This window comes from Crassostrea angulata, chromosome 3 (assembly GCF_025612915.1).
Source record: "Crassostrea angulata isolate pt1a10 chromosome 3, ASM2561291v2, whole genome shotgun sequence".
Classification (NCBI taxonomy): Eukaryota; Metazoa; Mollusca; class Bivalvia; order Ostreida; family Ostreidae; genus Magallana; species Magallana angulata.
The window spans coordinates 34,311,289-34,330,827 of record NC_069113.1 but is presented as its reverse complement, the minus strand read 5'-3'; the positions used below and the strand labels follow the sequence as shown (position 1 = coordinate 34,330,827).

Here is a 19,539-nt window from a genome sequence, read left to right as displayed (position 1 = left end):
TTATTAATTTTATTTAAAATTTTGTGTTTTATACAATCACACTATTCTGCTCTTTGTGTTTCCATTTTACATCTCCCATTCTTTGCAAAATTATTTTTTTTATCAATTCTGTTCTTTAATGCTTTATCTCACGTAGTATTTAGAATTCTGTCTGGAGTATCCTAATTAATGGTATTTCTTTGCTAAAAATTTCTTTCAATAACGGAAATTACCTTTTTCACTGATGGCTTTTACCAAGTCTAGAATGTCTGTAGGTAGATTTGTAAGCATTCTATCTCCCATTCCAACGAGTAATTTCATCTTTGATGGAGGGACCATGTATATATCGCTTGATTTGGTGTTGTTTCGATTAAATTTAATGAAGTCACCATTTTGCAGAGGAACAAGATTTAAACCTTCAAGGGAATTGTATTGTCCAGCACTAAGAAGATATCTGATCAGATTGAATTTGTCATCATTGTTGCAGCTGGTATATGCATCTGAAGTTCTTAAAATCCTAAAATATTTTTATAATCATATACTTACTTAATGCACATATGTAATACTAAAGCGACATTTTAATAAAAGCATCAAAACAAACAACAAGAGGCCCATGGGCCACATCGCTCACCTAAGGAACAATAGGTATGATAAAATCAGCTAAATGGAGTCATAAAACAAACTATTTTGACAATGTACAATAACCCCAAGGATCATAAGTTTCACAACTTTAAATCTACACTACCTGAGAATGCTTCCACACAAGTTTCAGCTTTCCTGGCTGATTAGTTTTTGAGAAGAAGATTTTAAAAGATTTACTCTATATATTCCTTTGTAAAATTTCAACGCTCAATTGGTGCCCCAACTTACCCCCGGGGGTCATGATTATCACAACTTTGAATCTAAACTATATGAGGATGCTACCACACAAGTTTCAGCTTTCCTGGCTGATTAGTTTTTGAGAAGAAGATTTTAAAAGATTTCCTTTATATATTCCTTTGTAAAACTTCGACCCCCCCCCTCCCATTGTGACCCCACCCTATCCCCAGGGGTCATGATTTTCACAACTTTGAATTTACACTACCTGAGTATGCAACCACACAAGTTTAAGCTTTCCTGGCTGATTAGTTTTTTAAGAAGAAGATTTTTAAAGAATTACTCTTATATATTCCTATGTTAAACCTGGACCCCCATTGTGGCCCCACCCTTTCCCCTGGGGTCATGATTTTCACAACTTTGAATTAAAACTACCTGAGAATGCTTCCACACAAGTTTCAGTTTTCCTAGCTGATTAGTTTTTGAGAGGAAGATTTTTAAAGATTTACTCTATATATTCCTATGCAAAACTTCGACCCCCCATTTTTGCCCCACCCTATCCCCGGGGGTCATGATTTTCACAACTTTAAATCTACACTACCTGGGAATGCTTCCACACTAGTTACAGCTGTTCTGGCTGCTGAGTTTTTGAGAAGAAAATTTATAAAGATTTACTCTATATTTTCCTTTGTAAAATTTCAACGCTCAATTGTGGCCCAACCCTACCCCCGGGGGTCATGATTATCACAACTTTGAATCTAAACTGTCTGAGGATGCTACGACATAAGTTTCAGTTTTCCTGGCTGATTAGTTTTTAAGCAGAGGATTTTTAAAAATTTACTCTATATATTCCTATGTAAAACCTCGACCCCCATTGTGGCCCCATCCTATCCCCGGGGGTCATGATTTTCACAACTTTGAATTTAATCTACCTGAGAATGCTTCCACACAAGTTTCAGTTTTCCTGGCTGATTAGTTTTTGAGAGGAAGATTTTTAAAGATTTACTCTATATATTCCTATGCAAAACTTCAATCCCCCATTGTTGCCCCACTCTATCCCCGGGGGTCATGGTTTTTACAACTTTGAATCTACACTACCTGGGAATGCTTCCACACAAGTTACAGCTGTCCTGGCTGATTAGTTTTTGAGAAGAAATTTTTTAAAGATTTACTCTATATTTTCTTTTGTAAAATTTCAACGCTCAATTGTGGCGCCACCCTATCCCCGGGGCCATGATTTTCACAACTTTGAATTTAAACTACCTGAGAATGCTTCCATACAAGTTTCAGTTTTCCTGGCTGATTAGTTTTTGAGAAGATTTACTCTAAATATTCCTATGTAAAACTTCGAACCCCCATTGTTGCCCCGCCCTACCGCCGGGGGGGGGGGGGGGTCATGATTTTCACAACTTTGAATTTAAACTACCTGAGAATGCTTCCACACAAGTTTCAGTTTTCCTGGCTGTTTAGTTTTTGAGAGGAAGATATTTAAAGATTTACTCTATATATTCCTATGCAAAACTTCAATCCCCCATTGTGGCCCTACCCCTCCCCCGGGGGTCATGATTTTCACAACTTTAAATCTACACTACCCGAATATGCTACCACACAAGTTTCAGCTTTCCTGGCTGATAAGGATCTGAGAGGAAGATTTTTAAAGATTTACTCTAGATATTCGTTTGTAAAACTTTAATCCGCTATTGTGGCCCCAACCTATCCCCGGGGGTCATGATTTGTACAATTTTGAATCAACACTACTTGAGAATGCTTCCACACAAGTTTCAGCTTTCCTGGCTGATTAGTTTCTGAGAAGATTTACTCTATATATTCCTATGGAAAACCTCGACCCCCATTGTGGCCCCACCCTATCCCCGGGGGTTATGATTTTCACAACTTTGAATTTAAACTACCTGAGAATGCTTCCACACAAGTTTCAGTTTTCCTGGCTGATTAGTTTCTGAGAAGATTTACTCTATATATTCCCATGTAAAACTTCGAACCCCCATTGTTGCCCCACCCTACCCCCGGGGGTTCATGATTTTCACAACTTTGAATCTACAGATGATTTGTGCTAAGTTTGGTTGAAACTGGCCCAGTAGTTCTTGAGAAGATGTTGAAAATGTAAAAAGTTTACGGACAGACGGACAGACAGACAGACGGACGACAGACAAAATGTGATCAGAAAAGCTCACTTGAGCTTTCAGCTCAGGTGATCTAAAAAGGGCTACTTTCTTTATAATTGCAGTGCATGCTCCATATTCTGCATAAGTTTTCTAACGATATCAATGTTCATTTGATAGGTCTGATTATTTTCAGTAGTAAGGGCAACAAAAAAAAATTTAAAAAAAAAAGGAAACCGGTGATTTAAACTTTTGGTATTTCTTTTCAGATCAAATCTTAATATATTTGGTTTAAAATAAAGAAAATGGTTTATATATAAATTAAATCGAAATTTAACATTTTGTATGTGATGACCTGTTGATAAAGCCTGGTGAAACTTCTTGTTGTCCTTGCAGTCTCATTGTATCCCACACATGATCTTTCACCTCCACAGTATTTTGTTGATACAATTCAAGTATTCTCCTAATAGTTGACTCCATTTCATGTTCTTGAAATGAATAATTAAACAATAAGTTAACACATATAACAATGTAAAAAAAATTGTAATGTGTTAGGGCATTGGGAATTGATTCTTTTTTCATCCTAGAAAACTTCATTTCTAGTAAATTTGACAATTCCAATTGTCTTAATTAACAATTTTAAACTTAAATGGTCGATTAATAGGGATGGTCTTTTCCAATAAACACAACAATAAAAGCAAATTGACCCATCGGCACATGCAAAAAAAAATATTTACATAGTAAGGGTTTTTTCGAAAGTAAGTAAAAATAAATCTACTGCTTTTATGCCCTCTTGCGAGATTAGCTGACTTTAATATGTAACATTTATATCATGAATCTGCGTTCTGAAATGCATGGCCATAATGATAATGATTCATTTTACTTGCATCAGTCATCAATGACCGATTCTATGTTAATGATATATATATTATATATATATTTTTTATATAATATGAACAGTATTTGCTTAAGAAAAGACTTCCACATTGAAAGAATGCTTTGATTTTATATATCACTCTATCTGGTGTCTTTTAGTATGTATATCGATAGATTCAGGTTAATAAAGTCATAGTGAAAATGTAAGCCGTTGACTGCAAAAGTCTGCGATCCTCATAAAAGTCCCAAAATCAACTACATGTGTTCAATATGTATTATATTTAATCAATGATTAATATCTCAAAATCTGAAAAAAATACACAGTACTTGCGTGATCCAAAATAATACAAGGTTTTTGAAAAACAATGACAAAGCTAGAGGTTTGTGGCCATTTGACATGATTTTTTGTAGCAAGAACGAAGATACCTTTTAATTTTTAAATAATTATTTTATGTGAAATATTCAATCATTTTTCAAAAAGTACAATCTTAGCGATAAGTGGTAAAGCTTAATCCGATTATTTTGATATACAAAGAAAACCTTTCACCAATGCTTTGCGTCAAAGTTGTGTAAAATTTGCTCAATGATACCGTAAAGAAAGATAAATTTAATCCAGAGGAAAACTACAGAAAAAAAGGCCTTTGATCAGAAAAGCTTGAGTTTTCAGCTCAACTAGGTAAGCCAAAAAATTATCATTAATGATTAATAATAATTCTAATTCAATACATTGTCTTGTATTAATTCAGATAAAATTAACTTTACCTGAGAATGGGATCTTATTTGGTCTCAAAAAGACAGCCTGGTTCTTGGGTATCCATTTTCCTCCTTCGTTGGTGGTAAAAAAGACGGGTGTATTTTTCAATTTTTCTACCAAGGGGGATATAAGAATGGCCCAGTGTTCATCAACAACATTTGCATTCGGAATGCAGTGTGATACAGTTGCTGTGCGTTCGCTCAAGTCTTCGTGCCTTGCACTTTCTTCTACTAACTCCTGAAGAAAAATGGAGTAGACCTCTGATAAAACTTCAATAACGAGTGCTTGGTTCCACTGAATTGACTTATCTGTGTGGGTATGATTACGTATCTGGTCAGCGGTCGGCCATTTCACAAATCGTCTGCTTTGACTTAGAGCAAAAAATCCATTTACATGAATTGGCAATCCACTAATGCTTTTCTCTGTTAATGGAAGTGGTAAAAAGCAGAAAACGTGACCTTTCAAGTCTAAAGGACAATCCATATCCATAGCTACACCTACATAGGGACTGTAAGACAGAGAGTCATCATTGGAAAGTTTTCGCAATTTTGAGGACATGTTGTTTTTTCCTTGAAACAAATTCATTACCTTCCACGTCCTTCTTGACACAACCAAACCATCATCTTCCACACATATTTTCATGTAATAACTATTTAGTATTGCTTTTGATGGTAAGTCATTTCGTAAACCTAGAATCTTTGATCGCATGTCATTTCTTGCAGACTGTACTGCTTCAATGGTAGTCTCGTCTATATGAACAGAAAAAATCTTTTCACCTATGTCTCCTGTCTTTGATTCATTTTCTTCTCGAAGTAAAGTGATACTTTCAAGGCATTTTAAAAAGAGTAATGATACTGGGGCCTCATCCTTGAATGACATAAACAGGTCGTCCACTTTGGATTTGTCATAAATGTTGTCCGAAAGATCTGTTTCCTCTTGGCGCAGAGGAAATCTAAATATGGTTCCTCGAAAGTGTCCACTTTCTAGAGTATTTTGATCAAACCCAAACACACCTGAGAAAGTCTTAAGGCAGTCTTCTATATTCATTTTCTTGTATCTGTGAAGTTTCTTCAGTTTCATGGTCTGACAGACCTTTGAGGAATCTTGATGTGGGTCCAATACTAGTAGCTGGTCTCCACTTATGATAACTGGATAATCTTGAAAATACAGTCGAGTAACAATATAGTAATTGCAGCAACAATTTATTCTTTATTATCACATATTTCTTTCTCTCTCGACTTCATGAGTAAGGAAGAGAAAAGGAATATAACAATAATATGATTAAGTTGCAGCAGAATCACTTGGTTATTAATTTTTTTTATTTAGTGAAAAATATCTACGTCTCTTAGAAATGTATAAAATCAGCACGGTTTTTAAAATAAATTCACAAACAAACTTGCAAGCGACCTTTTTATTTATGCTATAACTATATTTTTTGATATCACTCTGACATTGCTATTTTTTTTATGTCAAACAGTCAACAGTTTTAGTTGTTTTATTTCACATGTTGGATTCCTATCCAGAGACAATTATATCATTCAAAAAAATAACTCATTAATTCATATGAAGTACATGTGCATGTATAACATGTAATAAATGCATGGCTAATGTGCAGCACATAGTGATGCTGCAAGTTACCTGTTATGTGAAAGACAGATTTGAATCCAAGACCAAATCGTCCAACCTTGGTCTTGTCAAACTCTTTTATGCTGCTGTATAACATCTTTATTCCTTTCCAGTCATCTTCAGTGAACTCTGCGTTGTTATGAACTACTAGTGCAGGTCCCTTCAGAGAAATTTTACATTCAATTCTTTATCTAACATTTCATGTATCAACTAAACATCAAGAAAAGTTTTAGATTCCAACATGCAAACGATTGATAAGCATGTTCTAAAATTGATCGACTAAATGATTTGCATTTATTTCTCTGTTTATTCGGGGATGGGGCGATAGTTAGCGTTGTCACTCATGATTGGAATTTCTCTTAAAATTAAAAATGTTTTTTTTCTCTCTGGCTCATTTTCCTGGAAATCTTTTTTTTATACAATTACAAAACACTTGTCAATTTACCTTGAAATACTTTCTAAACGGAGCTTTCTTTGTTGAAGGTTCTTGCACTGCTGGTCTGGCATCATAAAGAATCTTCATCTCCGAGGCGCCAGCATCCTCTGCATTTTGGATGATTTCCTGTGTAAAATATAAAGTAAAGTCAGATAAGAATATTTGTTCCAGAAACTCCAAATGACCAACTTATACAACAATATCAAAACATAAGTAGAAGTAGTATTAGTAGTATTAGTAGTAGTAGTAGTAATAGTAGTGTATTGAGCTTCCGGATGACTGTTTAATTGCATAATTACTCTCAACAGCAGCTATGTTGATTTTAGAATTCCTTCTTAGATTATTGAATTTCTTATTATGAGAAGCAGAATTTTAAATCAACTAAACACAAGTATACACAAACCCTAGCTAGGATATCGAATTGCTTATTTTTTTCAGTATACTTTTTTCATAAATCAAGTACTGGCACTATCTATGAAATTAATCGTTGTAATTGATTTAATCTTCAATTACACATCTGACATTGGACCTGATTATTTGCAATGGCCTTGATTTTTAAGGCAACAAAGAATTTCGTTTCTAGTTTGTATAATTATCTATAAAGGGTCTTGGACACCATTTGACATCAACATTTTTATCTTTATTTTTTATGTATAAAATGGTAACCTGCATTTTAAATGATTGACCGAAATATTAGATGTTAAAGTCAAGTTACAAGCGAGATACAGAGTAAGAATTTGTTAATATGTAAACAAAGCTCGAGTCTTATAATTGTTTACAAAAAATGTAATGTAGAGAATTAATATTTCTTAGACAAAATGACATGTAAAAAACAATTTAAACTAATTCAATATATTCATAAATACTATTATCAACAAAAGAAAGATACATTAGATTGAAATTTACACCAATACAACACATATAAAAAATGACAATATTCGAGCTTTGTTTACAAAACAAAGAATTATGAACTCTGTATCTTGCTTATGACTTGATATTTGACTTTTAAATTTTGACATAGCATTATAAACTTTTATATTCATCAGTATAAGCATTGAAAATGGAAAAATAAATCTAAAAATTTTATGTCAAATCGTGTCCAAGTCCCTTTAAAAGAAACTGAAGTTTAAGGAAATTCCAAACCGGCGGTAATTTAAACAAACATGCATATAATATTCCACATGCATTTGGTTCTAAACGACAAAGAATTATAACCACCTTCATAATATAGTTGTACAATACCTTAAGAATTTGTCCATCATCGGGATATTCACTCAGAATAGTTTGCAACTGTTTAATGAGAGGGGGTTGTATCATCCCTGAGTATTCGATCTCATCATCAGAATCGGAATTTACGTCGTCCGCCATCTTTACAATGCACTCAGAGACTCAACCTGCAAATAATAAAGTGCTTTTGATAGAAACATTCATTCAAAACATATGGCATAAAACAGATGTTCCTGTAGTTTTCAATCGTTTGTAAAATAATTATGATAATGCATGCATATATATGTGTATATATATATATATATATATATATATATATATATATATATATATATATATATATATATATATATATATATATATATATATGTGTGTGTGTGTGTGTGTGTGTGTGTGTGTGTGTGTGTGTGTAGGGGTCAATCGCTTCTGCACTGGCTACCACCATAATATTATACGTATACACGATAACTTACACCACTTTAAAGGAGCACACTAAATATGTCAACGGAATTTATACGTACATAAAGAATGCGTCTACAATCATCTCAACATAATAATTATTCGACGTATAATGAAACATTGTTTCAATGAAACAATTCCACTCGGTATGACACGTTGTGTGTTTCCAGACGTGACAATCAAGTGAAGTGTGTTGATAATCAAATTTTTCCGAATGGAGGTCATGAACAAAATACTGTATCAACATCAATAGCATGAGACATGCCCTTATCAAATTAACAATTTTCATTCGATATTCAACTTCTACTATCTAAAAGTTTAATAAAGTACTGGTGCTTAGTGCATGTGTTTTACCACAATTTTTTTTCAGAAAGAAATTTGTGCAAGTTGAAATTTATACATCTTTGCTTTTTCAATCAAACAGATTTAATAATGACAGCAGTACTTTTTAATTACATATTAAGCATTAATGAAATGAAAAGCGGAAAATATATCGTTTTAAGTAAATGCTCAGAGGGGCTTCTCGGTGTAAGAGATGTAAATTTTGAACACGAAACATATTAGTCAAAAGAATTCCAGTGCATTCATTTCTGAGTAATGGCTAACGTAACCAATAACTCATCCGATGAATAAAGGAAACTGTGGTCCGTTCTATGATGAACTGGGTTTCGCAGAAATAAAACTCTTTAAAGTAGTAAAGAATTGAAGAATGGGGAATATAGAGTTCACCGTACAGGCTTACATGGTGAAAAAAGAACTTATTGCTGGGTTACCAAACACCTTTGTTGAAACCCTGGGTGGAGATATTTCATTTGATGTTATTAAATTATCAAGTACATAGATAAAACCTTAAAATCTTAAATCATTTAAGTTGTTAACTGAAAGAAAGGTGAAGAGGAACCTAAGAGAGATGTAAATCAGGTACAATGATAATTTGTCATAAAAACTCTCTTTTTATTTACTTGTAGAATGAAACACGTCAAATAAAGCATATAACATAATACTGTTGGTTTGACGTTAAAAGTGTTCACGATTTTGGTCGAAAATTAAATTTCTGATCTTAATGTTTACAATGATTTACTAAGGCATTATCAATAGGCAACCAAAATTTGAGTGTCATTCGTTGAGTTATAAGCGAGTTACAGAGCATGTAATTCTTTTGCTGTGTAAACAAAACTTTTGATAACATTTTGAATGCTGAAGTAAAATCCCAGTTTTGGACCTGAAATGAATGTGTTAAACGTTAGGAACTGTTTATTTTTGCTTAAAATGGATAAAGAGATAGACAAATTAGCTTGAAAAAGATTTAACTGGTAAATTGAACCTATGTAAACAAAAACAGGGCACGAGCCTTGTTTACGAGGAATTGTGAGCATTTAATCTTACTCTCCGACTGGTTCTCAAAGAATACTTAGCCTACATAGTATAAAACTTTATTCCTTCGTTATCCATATGAAATGTTCACAGTATGGTCACCTGTTCATTTAAATTGCAGTGGGCATTCAAAACAGTATCAGGATTTATGGATCACCATGTAATATCAAAAACAAAAGGTAGTGTGTAAGTGATATATTTGAGATAATCTGCATTAGTAACATTATTTTTTGCTACCAGGTAATGCAGAGTATGTAATATTTTCTATAGTCAAATTTTCTATTAATATATTGCAAAAATAAAACAGATTCTTAATACGCAGTTCCTTGAGTATGAATGAAAACCGATAGCATTGTTTTTGCTCAATTAAACAATTAGTCTTACTTGTATCTTACTAGCATGCTTATTGAGATCAATTTAACAGTTCCAATAAATAATTTTAAAAATTTCAGAATGAGAATTTTAATTTGCATATTTGTACAATAACTCTTCTTATCTCCTATTAACTCTTGTCCAATTTGTCAACCATTAAAGACCTACAAGCAATTAGTTTGCTGTCACCACGCGCTCTGTTGAACAAGATTATAGATAGGATTATCGTCTAATACCAACTAAAGCTAGAGCAATTATAGATCTTTGTTAAAACATGCATTAAAACTAATGTAAGACGCACAATCATTACCTTCAGACGTTATCAACGTTACATTCAATGCTGTAAATGTGCATCAACTTGATAGCTACATAAATTTGAATCACATATCAGATAAAATAATTCAGTTGGAAAAAGAATATGTACTGAATTGCACTGTAGCATTTATGCATACATTATTGCAACTTGACACAGTCAATTTATGTAAAAACATCAAAAGGTTAATTTATTGGATATATACATTATACATTATACCCCAAGATTTTAATATAATTCACTTAATATATATTATGTATCTTTAATTAAAATTAAAGCAGTACAATTGCTGTTCAGTTTTCTACTAATAGCATATCTTGTTTTACTTTTTTTGTAAAATAAATTTAAATCAATCAACGATACATTAATCGAAGTTAACTACTTATATTCAATAAGCTGTGCATGTTTTCAATTCAATTTCACAGTAATACGAAAGGCACAACAATTAAGATAAAAATCAAACCTTGTACCATTCTCATGTTTAGTCAAGGAAGATTAATGCTTTTTATCTGATAGTTATTTAAACCCCTATCCGTTTTGAAAATTCAATGCTTTGATTATGTAATTCTCAAATAAAGGTGTACATTTCAATATATGTCATGATGTTGTCATTTCAATACTAGGATTATAATATTATACAGAATTGCAAAAAACAACAACGTTTTAAGTCATAAAGTACACCGTATACTTTGGCAATCTTCTGTTTAATATAAAAAATGAGGTGATGTAAAAGTGTACCAAATAAGTAAAAAAAAAAAAAGAAAAAAAGAAAAAAAAAAGAAGGGTATCTTTTCGCATGACAATACACATATTACACATCGCCGTTATCTCTGATATATACTTAAAACTGTTACATCAGCTGGAAATTTCGCTTTAAACTTATAGATAAAATTATTTCGCGATTCCCTCCGTCTCCCATGTGGTCTTTGACACCTTAGCTTACAACCGATTCAACCGAAAACAATGCATTACACCTGCATTTAATAATCAAAGTACTGAGGTACTGAAAGCCGGACTCGTTTGATGTGTCTTTATGCATATTGTGTAGTAAAGACTGAAAATCTCTCTCTCTCTCTCTCTCTCTCTCTCTCTCTCTCTCATATGCTTTCAATGTCGGCAAAGCGTCAGAGAGCGACCAAATTTTGTATGCGGGAATAAACAAATATATGTCTGTCTAGCAGAAAAAAATTCAACAGTAGCTGCCTTGAATTTTGCAACAAGCGTTATAATTCCAATCCTCTCTCTCTCTCTCTCTCTCTCTCTCTCTCTCTCTCTCTCTCTCTCTCTCTCTCTCTCTCTCATATGCTTTCAATGTCGGCAAAGCGTCAGAGAGCGACCAAATTTTATATGCGGGAATAAACAAAAATATGTCTGTCTAGCAGAAAAAAATTCAACAGTAGCTGCCTTGAATTTTGCAACAAGCGTTATAATTCCAATCCCCATTTCTTCAATGCACAGCAAAGTAGTTCATGGAAATTCATGCGCACTGTATGTGTCCAAAATGCATAAACTTGTTTTTTAAAACACGTAATTTATAAGAAAACGAACAAAGATTCTCTTGAAATTAAAAAAACAAACAAACAAAAGACTTTTGACAAAACGTGGCTCTTTGTGTAACTATTTGGTATAGCAGAAGCTTTTACTTTGACGCTGTTTGGTTTTTTGTTTACTTTTGAAGTTGTGCTATTTATAGTAATATTGGCGATTTGCCTGCTTACAGCCAGGACTCTGCTCTCAATCTGCATCCATCGGGTTTCACTGGATTTGATCACGTGATCACTACTGTTTTTTTTTCTTTTACATTAGTGTCATTATTTTATTTATGTAAAACTAGGGATTCCAGTCCATCAAATGTCCCCACAATACTAACATAACTGATAATTAGTCAAACGACTAAAAAACATTTACTATTACTCTATTAGTTTGGTGACAACTAATCATCTTTTTTTTCTTTAAAAGATAGTTCTCTTTCATACTAAATGATACCCTCGTATAGGTCTATAGAGACCAAGTCCAGTCCTATGTGTAAGCCCCGAAACTTTCGGTGTCTTTAATAATTGTGGTAGATTTACTATCAATTTAATTAAATATATTTAATATACATTATTGAAAAAGGTATTAACTTATCAGAAAAAAAACAGCGTAAAGCTAGTATATAAACTATTTATGTCGACCTTACCTTGCAAGTGCACGATCTAGAATGACGACAACAATTCAATGTCGGTGCATATACTTTTTTTATAGTACTGCGAAATGATAACGAAAGTAGACACCATTTTATAAAAAAAAATCTATAATATCATATTGTATGAACGGTATACTTGCTATCTAGATGAATCATGTATCTGATAATTAATTCTAGCGGATTTAACATCTATTGTTTTGTTTAAGTCAGATCGTGCTAAACGTTGCAACAAAACAATTTGTGCCTCCATTCACGTTGAAATGATTTCTGAAATTCAGTCAAAGATTTTTAATTTTTTTTTTTTATAGAGATTGCTGTTAATAGTTTTATATTTCAATAACTTATGTCTATTTGACTCAAGCTTATTGCCCGAGAACTCATTCACTGCACAAAACTAAGCCTAAAACGAAATAGTGGTGCCTGAGTTTTTTATGATATGAATTATTATTGATATCAAAACTTCTGTTTTTAGTTTAAATGCTTGGCATTTGAACAAATTTTGCATTGTTTGATTTTCTATCCATTGATTTTCTGTGGATATAGCAAACATACACGTAATAATATTACCTATAAAGGAAACTCACTAAGCAAATTATGTTTTGCAGACAACAATTTACATTTACCTTTACAAATCGATCGGTTGAAATATTAAAAAAGGGGGAAATCTGCCAAGAATTTACAGTTGCACAAACTTGAGAAGTCTTATCTAGAGAATTGATTTTTCTTTTCATACATGTACATAGTAAATAATAAAGACTAAAGCGAATAAATTGTTGCCACCATTGCCAAACAAGAATAATCTTTGAAAAAAAATATCAAGCATGCATTGTAAAAAAAATGCTGCGTCAAACATTTAATCATTAATTTCAAACCAAATTAATATTTAATGAATTAAAACGAAAAAAAGTGCACGGTGTTGCGCATGTGAATTTATATTTTAAACCTTTGTCTTTGACCTTTTTTCATTTTAAGTTCCTTTATGTGTGAAGACAAGATGCGCAACGCCGGAAGCTTTGTTTTTAAATTGAACGAACTAAACTTGAAAGGTAATATGTAAGTGATGGTTTTTGTCTGGCGGGTTAGAAAACATACAATTAAGGAAACCATACCTATTGGTTATTTTTCCATTCTTGTTGTATTTTAAATATGGTGGGAGGAGAAGTTTGACTTTGCTCACAGCATTAGTTTTGGCATTTCTTAATATGTCAAAGGGGTTTTTTTCCATACAGTAAGGTTAGATTTATCACTACATTAGAAAATTCAGCGTACTGAAGGGACGTGTCAATTGATTGTCATATTGAACTGTTACTTTATTTAAGTAGTTTTAAATTGACTGTGAGCATTAAATTTCAATGATAATTAGTGCTTTTTTATATTTATTAATGGAAAATCTTCGTAATATATTGTCCACATTATATTACAATCAATTTGCGTTGTACATATAGTGTTCAAACACAGACTAAAACTCTAAGGTTGAAAATGACTTCATTTAGGAATATATTATTTAAACTTAGAATAAAAAATCGAGGACAACTGTATGACCAATACACATGTAATTAAAATGAAATCTCATTATTCAATTAATTATTTTGTAACTAAGAAATTGGTAAGTGTCGAGTTTTGCTACACGTACACCATGATATTTGAACGCAAGGATCCATATAAACCGTATCAAATCTTTACACTACACAACGGGTTTGTTAAATTTGACATATGTTGATTTCAATAGTTGTCAAAGTTTCACACTGTAAATTCGCAAATCAATGTTTCGATTGAATGCAAATACACATCAGTAAAAATTCGTCTTAGTGCTAGATCCACTTTGATGCTATAATTGAATTTAACATGTTATTTTCTTGTATTTAAAATAATATGTTCTTGTATTTTATTTCTATATTCATTTGATATAAAGTAAAACAATGTTAGAATTTAAACATTTTTTAAATTTGCAATCTATTTCCAATGTAAATGATATCTTGATTCAATTTTATACACTAATTCTTTCAATAAGATGCTGAGGTAAACAATGGATTTCCATATATTATGTTTTCAAACTATTGGCAACCTAGATATATATAAATTGTGATAAATGAAGAAAATGATTTTTCTAAATCTGTACCTTTTAAGCAATTTTGAAAACGACAATGAAAAACGAATTTTACATTGTATTTATTAGCAAAATGTTTGCCCCGGTGCACCGTCTTCAATTAAGCTTTTACTTGGTGGAATTTAACATTATGCTTAATCCTCATATTTACGAGATCTTAATGTCCAGAATCTGTCCAGAATCCATGCAAAACTATATACACTAAAAAAAAGTTTTAAAATCACTTTTTGATTTATGAATAAATGAATAATATATAGTGAAGAAAATACATGTACATGTACTTTAACTGAATGGCATTTCATGCAATGTAATAGCTTTAAGACGAAACCCGACCATTTTGTTATCAGTGATAGATCCAAAGCGCAAATTACTTATAATTTATTACTTAAAACATCTGTCTTTTCACGAAAGAGAAGAGATAGAAGGAAAATATTTGGTTTCTAGAAACATATGATCGGGCTTAAGATATGTATATTGTATCTACCATTCAAAACTTCCTACATTAACAAAAAAAACCCCTGTGATAATATGTATATATTGAAGTTATTGAATCATGATAATTCAAATAAACCTGCCCTATCTCACCCCCAGGGTCTTACATTGTCTTATATCCCTACCCCACCCCCGCATTCACACACACAGCGGTTGCACATATGTACTTGCCTCATGAAGTACGCCGATTTACAATGTTGAATGAAGCAAATGGCGTACGGAAATAAAATGTACCTGTTTCACCCGTCGGCAAAGTTATAAGCGATGCCAAAATTCTTGAACTTTGCCATCACGTTGCGACTAGAACCTTTTTGCTTAGACTGGTCCTCTGTCTCTAGCATCCGTATATCGCTCGCACATATCAGACATCCATTGCCAGTCTACTTTTTACGTTACCATCTTATTAAATTACTTGTACTGTATGTATTTGAATCTATTTAAACACAATAAGGTATCATTAATAAAGATTATTTACACGAGATAACATTCATGGACGAATTCCTTAATCCTAAATATTATCTTCTAGTCTGCAGTGCTTTAGATGTGTAAATTTACTCTAACAAAAAAAAAACACAACCCACATGAAACTTATTTAGTCCGTTAATAAAGTATAAAGAACTGAGTAAACAAACATGCATAATGTTTTAGTTAACATTACCTGGTGAGTGCACGATCTAGAATGACAGCAACTATTCTATGCCAGTGGTTTTACTCACTTTCAGTCGTACTGCGAAACCATAACGGAAGTAGACTTTATTCAATTTCATTTAGAGTTAGGCAGATAGGACACAGATTCTATTTAGGCATACTCTAAAAGCTTGCTTGATCTCACTTATTCTGGTCCCAATTTCTGTCTAATCTCAAATTTTGCCTCAACGAAAATTACTGGCCTCATTTTTTAAAAAAGAATATACATGTATATCTTCTGTATATTTTTTTAAGCCAGAACGCTTGCTATATTGTTTTGCAAATATTACGTGTATCCATGCGCGGATCTAGGAGGGGGGGGGGTCATGGGGGGTCCAGACACCCCCCTTTCAAATTTAAATTTCTCTAAATTTACATTACAAAATTACCAAAATATATCTCAGACCCTCCTCCCCCCTTCAAACTCAAATATCAATACCCTCCTAAAATATTTTCTGGATCCGCACATGCTACATATCAATCAAACAGTTAAAACTGTACAGTAACATACGGTATTTCACGTTTATGGGAAAAATGCACATCAGTGAAAAGTCAATAAAAATAATTAAGAATGTACAATCTACAATTGCAATTTAATCAGTCTTGCAATGGCAGAATTTGAGACAGCGCAATTTTTTTTAAAAACAAGACACGCCATCTTTTAAAGCATGTCATGAAATGTATGCGTGATATTGATGCACCAATGCACCATGTGTATTTCCTCACATTACGGAAGTATATACATGTATATATAATTTCAATAAGTACACAAAGAGAAACACGTAACAAGCTGCCCCTTCTACTACCAGTTTTTTGTTACAAAATAAAATTTTGAAAAGTTTATATCATATTGCTTTAAAATACGTGACTACATGGTGTCCTAAGATCTCACATTGTTCTACTCTTGCATATATTCGAAATCCGTCATGCAACCCTTGCTTGTGAATGAAAAGTAAAACAAATCGCTTGTATACCCATTGTCTCTTTTACTAATTGTCAATTTTTTCTCACTTAAGATTGAACATTAAAAAGGACAATATGTATACTTGCATCTTAATCAACACCCAATGCACGCTTTTATTTAGAATCTAAAAAAAAATGTCTCTGATTTGAGCACGCCTATTCTTGAACACATAAATATGTCATAATAAAACGTTAGTTACTTACTTACTTATTTAGTAGCTTAACGTAAAACCACTGAATAAAATTCCTACTTACATGTACATGTACATGTACTATACGGAACTACATGAAGCCCTGCTTTATATGTTGACACATTGTACATGTACATTCCTTTGGCTTATTTAATCAGTCCTTGCATTGTTTATTCACTGGACAAATATTCTACATGTGCGATACCTCGGGTGCAAAGAGATAAAGGATTGAGAATGTTAAATAAATATTAAAGGAAACTAATTTACGCGAAACAAAGCATGTAAAGGTATTTTTATGTTTATACATGTATATCCAGGCAAACCCCTTTAAAAAGGATAGCAGGTTATCAGATATCAATTCTGAATCACGATAAATACAACTGTCAATAAAACACACAATTACGTATTGACTTACTCATCAGATCAGAGGTGTGTTCAGCGGAGGGGGTGCTCGCGAGCGCTCCCCCAAATTTGTTGTTGTGGATTCACGGGATTTTGGCGAGCGCTCGCGAGCACTCGTACTGCTAAAAACGATATTCATTCGTCATCAGTTGAAAGAGGCAAATAGTAGATCTATTGGTCATGCACTTTCTTTGCCTCGTAATGATAAGATAATATGGGGAGTCTTAAATGTAATTTATCCGTAGTTATTTAGTTCATTATTTAGTGAACAAAATTAAAAAAAATAGATATAAAGATAAGTTGTTAAAGAACATTAAAATTTCATTGAAGCAAATTTAAATGGTTATGAGTTAACCTATCCGGAAATCGGCATATAGCCGGAGAAAAGGCACGTATCCGAGCGGGCGACCTTGATTCCCTCTCACATACAGCCATTGACGAGATCTCCGTGCAAGGAGGATCGAACACTGACCGTAGCGGTGAGAAGCGACAGCGTTATCCACTACACTACCCGAACACCTATTAACTGGATGAAACTAAGTATGCAGTTATCAAGCGTCAACTCCATTGTTCTAATTTGCATAAGTTTATCTCTTTAGCCGATGACCCCTCCAACATGTGACATCAAGAGAGCTAGATGACGGCCATCCACGGCGGCCATGCATTTTTCCCCTGTTATCTCTAATAAAAGAAGAGTATAGAGTTTTACGAAAATATTAAAATTCAAAGTTGATATACTGTGGTTTCATTAATATTCAAGGATATCAATTTTTGTGCATAGAGTGAAAATCACAGTTTCAAGGATACGTAAATTCGTGGCCAATGACCCTATCAATACGAAATGTTAATAGAAATTGCACTTCAATCAATACTTAATTTCGTGGATCAACTTAATAACAAAATCCACGAAAATTGGTATTCAACGAATATTGATGAAACCACATTATTAGCAATTTTTCTTTACTTCTCTATAGTTGGAATTATTGTAAATTTTCAACGTCACAATTTAGGTTGGGGCTGCGGAATTTGGGGATTACCGCGAAGGAGGGACCAGCTTGATCCTTGGGGTACCAAGAGCAAGTTTGGGGGTCTTCCCCTGGGGGTGTTCTTCTTGGTTAATTTTGTTATATCAGGGGTGGTAGGTTAGAGTTAAGAGCAGAGCCAGATTTTCGTACATGTATATGGCACGCAATTTTGGTGGGGGTACAAAGAGGTCTGCTCCAACCACATTCATATGTAGGGGCAGGTGCTAGGGATCAGGGTCCATCCCTGTAGGCAGGAAAACGTTTCCCGGGGTTCCGCCGGTGTAATTTCATTCAGGTTTTTTTTTCAATAAATATATTGTGTCAAGCACTCGCCAGTAAATATTATTGTTGTGTCATCAATAAATTTAAATTAATTTATTTGTTGATAATGTTCGATGTATCTGGGATTAAATAAAAAAAAAATTCAATAAAAATATTCTGTAAGTTATACTCCTGATTCTACCTGTGCTTTCATTTCATACCTTGCAAACTCATATACATTTTAATTATTAAATAAAGAATGATTGACTAATATAAAATAATGGGGGGGGGGGGGGGTTGGACCATGTACTTATTTCAATACCGAACTTAATCTGCCTGTCTGTGTGTCAATCAGTGCTTTTAGTGGTTGCGATCTCTCTAATAGTCTTTCATTTTTTATACATACATGCATGATGTTTAATAAAAATATGCAAAATGGGCGAATCAGTATATAATTGAATCAAAAGTATCTCAAAAGCTATATCAATTTTAATTAACATAGAAGTACATGTACATGTATACCCTCAGTTTATGATCGAGGAAGGGGTGGTCTAATGAACGTATTTGTGACACAGATGTCGGAATGTCAGATTGCTGTCCGGTCACATGCCTAATCAATAATCAGGTATCCTTAAAGAAAGTTAAAAAACTCTCTTACTAAATGTATTAGTGTTTATTTTAATTAATCAAAGCAAATGCCAGTTTCATTTATGTTTGAAGAAGAGAGAGAGAGAGAGAGAGAGAGAGAGAGAGAGAGAGAGAGATTTCATCCAAAGTTCTCTGGCCTAAAACATCAAACACGTACTGGTCATGTACTGAACTAGTACATAAAATTTAGTAATATTTAAAAAAAAAATTAATCCATTTGGGAAGG

General features: G+C 32.9%; 1 protein-coding gene across 3 annotated transcripts in view; it reads right to left on the bottom strand.

The window, feature by feature from the left end:
- LOC128176269 (sacsin-like) overlaps positions 1 to 15,908 on the bottom strand; it is a 28,498-nt gene extending 12,590 nt beyond the window's left edge. Inside the window, exons 1-7 of one of the 3 annotated variants that reach the window (XM_052842479.1) lie at positions 15,795 to 15,908; positions 7,850 to 8,001; positions 6,617 to 6,733; positions 6,184 to 6,331; positions 4,554 to 5,702; positions 3,271 to 3,403; positions 213 to 496 (exon numbers count right to left, since the gene is read on the bottom strand). In XM_052842479.1, coding sequence (XP_052698439.1) covers positions 213 to 496; positions 3,271 to 3,403; positions 4,554 to 5,702; positions 6,184 to 6,331; positions 6,617 to 6,733; positions 7,850 to 7,975 — 1,957 coding nt within the window. In that variant the 5' untranslated portion in view covers positions 7,976 to 8,001; positions 15,795 to 15,908. Of the gene's footprint in view, positions 1 to 212; positions 497 to 3,270; positions 3,404 to 4,553; positions 5,703 to 6,183; positions 6,332 to 6,616; positions 6,734 to 7,849; positions 8,002 to 10,349; positions 10,424 to 12,531; positions 12,615 to 15,794 lie in introns of those variants that run through there. The other 2 variants (XM_052842481.1, XM_052842480.1) reach the window with 2 other exon arrangements.
- Between the last annotated feature and the right edge of the window lie 3,631 nt (positions 15,909 to 19,539).